Source organism: Anticarsia gemmatalis, chromosome 20, assembly GCF_050436995.1.
Source record: "Anticarsia gemmatalis isolate Benzon Research Colony breed Stoneville strain chromosome 20, ilAntGemm2 primary, whole genome shotgun sequence".
Classification (NCBI taxonomy): domain Eukaryota; kingdom Metazoa; phylum Arthropoda; class Insecta; order Lepidoptera; family Erebidae; genus Anticarsia; species Anticarsia gemmatalis.
The window spans coordinates 5,214,323-5,220,471 of NC_134764.1; the positions used below are offsets into that span (position 1 = coordinate 5,214,323).

At 32.7% G+C, this 6,149-nt stretch overlaps 1 protein-coding gene across 1 annotated transcript; it reads right to left on the reverse strand.

Moving 5' to 3' along the window:
- Positions 1-1,007: 1,007 nt before the first annotated feature.
- On the reverse strand, positions 1,008-5,309 carry LOC142981886 (uncharacterized). The gene is made up of 6 exons (XM_076128025.1): positions 5,174-5,309; positions 4,692-4,822; positions 4,227-4,280; positions 3,329-3,415; positions 1,848-2,038; positions 1,008-1,275 (listed from the first exon to the last, which is right to left on the reverse strand). The coding sequence occupies exons 1-6, from the start codon at positions 5,281-5,283 to the stop codon at positions 1,015-1,017; spliced, it is 834 nt and encodes a 277-aa protein (XP_075984140.1). The 5' UTR covers positions 5,284-5,309; the 3' UTR covers positions 1,008-1,014.
- Between the last annotated feature and the right edge of the window lie 840 nt (positions 5,310-6,149).

A 6,149-nucleotide genomic window follows, 5' to 3' on the forward strand; every position in this document is an offset into this window, starting at 1 on the left:
TATCACTAACTATATTTTTCACATTAAATTATCTACCATCATTTAAACATTGTTTCAAAATAATGTTTAAAAACTTAAATACCCTGGCTAACATAATTAAAACATGTGGCACATAACAATAACAGTATTAAACAAAACGAGCCGCCTTTCGTATCATCACGGCTGTTTCTGACAGGTTCGTATTTGTGTTTAAATGAACTACAATACTTTACCACAACAATTTAGATATGAATTAACGTGGAATTAAAATGGATAGGCTTTAATGAATACGTGTGTTTGTTACTACTAATAGAAATGGTTTTTACTATAGGTGTTCAATGATTTAGGGCTGAATTTTGAGTACCTTTTACCCCCGGTTGCTGAGTACATTTGCGGTAGTTTATCTATTCGATAGCGTTTTTCTTTATGAGTTTTAACGCTATTGATTAAATAAACTACCGTTAAATGCACCTCAGAAACCAGGAGTTAGACATTCAATAGCAAAGCATACATATATCTGCTTGTTTCACGGTCTTAATCTAGAGTTGCTATCTTAGAACATAGTAGGTATAATTTTTAACTGGGATCTAAATTGAATGAATATTTGAATACATACAAATGTAATATCATGCCTGCTTTACCCGAAGGATAAGGCAGAGGTGAAAGACTCGTGTTTCGCCATTAACTATGTTAGTCCTATGTTATTACTCGGCAATTATGGCTTAACCTAAGCATGTAACCAAAACTTCTATAGAGATTAATCTAATTTAAAAAAATAGTCCAATAGCAATTTTTAGTATATGATTATATGTGTATTTTTTATTTGACATAATCATATTGTTGGCCTTTTGATAGATATAATAAAATAATAACATGATTCAATAAAGCAACAGGTAACTTAGTCATTAATATTAATTTGAAACTTAATTTTACTTATCATAAACTAAACTTAGCGATGAATATAAAATTGCGGTTTGATTAAATTTTCAATAACATTTTACCCTTATTCTACAAATTATTTAACTGGATTGTAGTTTAAATCAGATCCCTTACCTTACTATTGATAGAGGACAATATAATCCTGCTAGGCATCCTAGAATGATAATTGTCGTGAATCAAAATGTAGCCGAAAGGTAAGTCCTTGTCTAACACGTGTTCTGAACTATCGCTGTCTCTTTCTTCACGGTTTGTCGTTGGAGAAGTCTGTACACTTTTGTCTTTTCTTTGATTCTTGGGAGAATTTGTATTTGGGTTTTGCAGGCAAGGCTGATTCGTAGGTGAATTTTGAATAGGGTCCTGTAAAATAGAAGTCAGTTGATAGTCCTAAGGTTAACGATTCGGTGGATCAAAATTGTCAAAGATTTGGGGTGGATTTCTTATGTATTGGGCCAATATTTAGGGAGTTTAAACTCACACTCACTACACAAGTTGCGTGCAGTAAGTTTAAATATAATTAAGACAAAATAATAAATCCAAACAGAAAAATATTTTAATATAAAATTACGGGGTATTCCTCGAAGCGCAACCATTTTGAGACGCACCTTAATTATTACATGTAGCGCACCTCTTAGTTGCGCTCCCAATAACAATAAAAAATATTAAAATATTGTTCCTTGAAATGCATCCAAGATAAAAATAGGGGAGTAAAAAAAAGTGAACGTAATAAATTGTATCTACGATTAAAAAAAAACATTTATCATCGAAGTTGCTTAACCAAAATCACGAAATTGAAGAAAGAAATACGTAAAATGAATCAACCCACGACCTCTCTACGCACTGGTCGTGGCATGGCGACATCCTTAACCACTGCGCCACGGAAACTGTTCCTGAAAACTTAAAATATATCTATAATAACTAGTTTTTCTTACCTCAATGTTTTCAGGACTCCTACCACCACTATTGTTGGACAATACTATACTACTGACAGAAGAATGGTGACTGAAGTGAGTTTCATTTGTAGTACTTTCATCAGACGATATATGAGTAACGTAGCTCGGAGTAGCTCCTAATGAAGACGTGGAATCTGTCTTTGTGCGTTTGCTTGGCGTTATTGAAGTTTCTGCGAAAAGGTCATATAGGGTAGATGAGTACCAGTCACATCAACTTCTCTTTATGAAATGTCAAAAATACATTTTAGTATGGGAATACGAAATAGTGACGTCACAGCTTTGTATTTTCGTTGGTATCAAATGAGTGCCTAATAAAATGTTTCAGTCTGTAGTAATTACAATTTCAACACTATTTACCAGCAAAATTACATAGCCTAAGCATTTTGGAAGAATTTTTTACGAGTACAAGGTTGATCATTTTTGAGGTTTGAATGATACCTACGTGATCTTATAACCATTTTCAATAACATATTTTAAGTAAAGACTACTGTTGGGCAAGTTCTTTTAAGCTACAAATTGGGTTTTATCTTAATGCTAAAGTATATAAAACGAAATCAAGATTTAAATGAACTTTTAAGATGTAAATGAAACTAAATCAAATAAATTAGATTAAACCATGTTTAGAAGATAAACCTAAAGCTTGTGATTTCGTACAATACGAACAATTAAGCCAACTATTTAGTGCCTAGTTGTGGCATTTAAGTGAGTATGTCTACATTAATGAGTAGGTACAAAATTCCTCATAAAGATTCTTCAATATTAAAGCAGGAGTACGGCGTTATTCCTTTGTTAGTAGATAAAAGGACGTGCGTGGTTTGTATTATTTGTATCATTACGACACAATGCATGGAGGTGATGCCTCATTAGACGTGGTGACGCTCATATGAATGCTTCGAGCTTTTTAAGCCATTTCAATTGTGCGGTTACAAACAAAGTCGGTAGAGGAAGAGGGTTTTTATCGAATGCGTTAAATGGATCCTAGTTGGGTGAAATTGTATGTAGAAACAGAGGAAGCAAAGATATAATGCCTAATTACTATCGAAATCTGTATTACTACCTCTTAAACGGTTCGTAAAGAATAATTGTTTACGTACTAAACTACTACTAAATATAGGTTGCTAGAAAATTTGTAAGAAGTCAGATCTGCTGCTAGTATGTTAATAATATCTATACTTAATACTTAATATAATATTATAAAGCTGAAGAGTTTGTTTGTTTGTTTGTTTGTTTGTTTGAACGCGCTAATCTCAGGAACTACGGGTCCGATGCCAAAAAATTTTTCACTGTTAGATAGCCCATTTATCGAGGAAGGCTATAGGCTATATATCATCACGCTACAACTAATAGGAGCAGAATACCAGTAAAAAATGTTACAAAAACGGGAAAAATTTTGACCAATTCTCTTATGTGACGCAAGCGAAGTTGCGCGGGTCAGCTAGTAAATAATAAGTAGAACTTACCTACACTTTGAGATCCTTGACGATGTCTTATTTGTTCAGGAGTGGGTGCCAAGTCTGAATAGTGATAACTTTCTGAATCTGATGATACTGTTAGAAAAACATGCTTTAGTCTCACGGTAATAAAACCATTACTAAGAAAAAGAACTTCATTTATCTGGATCTAGAAACAAAACCACTTTTAATTAACCTCGTTTAAAAAAGCAAAGAAAGTCTGTCTGTATCGCTTTTATGCGTAAACCACAAAAGCGATTAACAACGGTTTCTGAGGTACATTTAGCGGTAGTTCTATCTTTTCAATAGCGTTTAAACTCATATAAAAACAATGCTATTGAATAGATAAACTATCGCTAAATGTACTCAGAAACCGGGCATTTGGCGAGATTTGGCCCTGGTAGAAACGAGTAGGCTTCTGTTTAAAAATCAAATTCACGCAACGGGACTGCCAGAAAAAGTAGTCACAAAATTATTCAAGTTCTCGGAATGAAAACGTCAAAACAAACTTTAATGTTACAAATAAGGATTATTACGTAACAAAAACCAATGAAATTATTATTGGGTGTTTATATTATAATGGGGAAATAAAAACTTTTGGATAATATGAAGGGTGCTAATCATTTTATGTTATACTAGCTGACCCGCGCAACTTCGCTTGCGTCACATAAGAGAGAATGGTTAAAATTTTCCCCGTTTTTGTAACATTTTTTACTGGTACTCTGCTCCTATTGGTCGTAGCGTGATGATTTATAGCTTATAGCCTTCCTCGATAAATGGGCTATCTTACAGTGAAATATTTTTCAAATCGGATCAGTAGTTCCTGAGATTAGCGCGTTCAAACAAACAAACAAACAAACAAACTCTTCAGCTTTATAATATTAGTATAGATAGTATAGATGCTCACCGCTAGTGTTGGCTCGTTTACGACGGCACATGTTATTGTCTAGAGTTTTAACGTCTGAAATAAAATTATTATATTATTTATTTAATGTTTCACACACCCTTATAATATTTTATAACGGTATCTATCTTTTAGGGTGCTTATTATAACTTTTAAAGTTTTACTTTTATATTACTTTTACATCGTTTTCTGGTAATTATTAACAATTAAGGAATCCACGAGTTTACATTTCAGCCGAGATTACAGTTTGTGAATCTGAGAGAAACATTGTACTTATTTGTATATTCATGTGCGAAATTCACAATATAGATATAATAAACAAACAAAAAATTTCAAAATTTTAACGTAAAATGCAGCCAATTGCAACATGCCTTTTGGTCACACTACTCTCTTATCTTGGCTTTGGCTTGCGGCTATATTCATAGCCACAAAGTTATTTTGCGCGCACTTTACTGTGTTAATCCTTACCTTCGAATAACTTGTGCACTCCAATCTTGTACATCCTGGAGACGCCGTTGATCAAAGTGGCTGAAGTCCTCAATGATAGTCTTCTGCGTACGTCAAACGTTTCACTGCTTATCCACGTGTCTAGGTTACGACTGAAACAAGAGAGGCTAATACAATATTTTTTAATAGGTATAGGAACTAGATTGAGGTTATTGCAACCTTTTTTAGCACGTATCGGTTTGTTTGGTTTACGGACTGCAATAAGAGTGAGGTAAGTGGATAGTGTGGATATGTGCAGTACACAATACCTGAAAAAAACTTTGAGTGAAAAATTTGGGCAATTGCATCACAATAAACTATGGATATTTCCTAGTACGACAGTTAATAAAACATATAGTGGTTCTCAATAAAAAAGGCATGCACGTGAAAGCGTTAAAAAAAACATAAAAAAAATATGCAAACAATATTTCAACCATTTCAACAAAACAGATAAACTATCATACCATATTTCTGGCAAGTCATATACTTCATCCGATACCATTTCGATCTCATTCGCTGCTCTCCACACGGATTTTAAACATTCACTACTCGTTATATTTCCAATATGAAACATAATTTCACGATATTCAGCGTTTTCACTATAAAATTAATTATTCTCGAAAATAATAATTTACGTCACGTAATGACGTACCTTCCCATAAATTTTTTTAGCGGCAAAATTGCAACAATTTATTCATTCTGCCTACTATTTTTAAAACTATTGGATGCGTTTTTTGTTTTTTTTTTTGAACAGTTTTAAAATTCAAATGTTTCGCCTAACTTCTCACAAATTCTCTCAACATTTTTTATTTACGGCCAATAATTGCGTTAAAATAAAACAGTAATGTTTCTTCGTAAATATGACCAATTATTTTATTTACACCAATATTTTGTAAATAAAGGTTTTCCGCTTTCATCAAAATAAATATGGAATATGTTTCGTCAGTTTAATTATATGGTAATTACAAACAACGTTGTATGGTCTACTCATTTACTTTGCATTCAGAAATTAATGTTATACAACATTATGGTGCTTATTACACGAAGTTTATTAATACAAGTTGTGCATAAATAACTATCAGTTAACAAATGCAACTTGCATGGAATGCCTAGTTTTCTTTTTTGTTTGGATATTTCCTATATTATCTGTGGTAAGTATTGTAAAGTGCGCTACAGTTTTATTGCTTCGGCTGCGTTCGTGCATTTGTTAAAGTTGCAATGTGTGCAATATAAATCTTATATCTCACACCGTTCAGTAACTATTGTGTCGATTTCAGCAGTATATTTCTTCCTTCGTGGCTGGGATCAGAAGGCTATTTTATTTAACTATATTTTGAAACCGTTTTGCAATAGTACTGTAATCAAATTGACATTAAATGCAAATAACACTTACAAATTCTAATTTACGACGTCTAAGAATATGAAATAAATACAGGCATC

Excerpts from the sequence above, each read along its gene's own strand:
- LOC142981886 (XM_076128025.1), bottom strand. The coding sequence starts at position 5,283 with ATGTTTCATATTGGAAATATAACGAGTAGTGAATGTTTAAAATCCGTG. Across the intron at positions 4,281-4,691 it reads AGTGCACAAGTTATTCGAAG|ACGTTAAAACTCTAGACAAT; the intron begins GTAAGGATTAAC and ends ATTTTATTTCAG. Across the intron at positions 2,039-3,328 it reads TCAAGGATCTCAAAGTGTAG|AAACTTCAATAACGCCAAGC; the intron begins GTAAGTTCTACT and ends ACCTTTTCGCAG.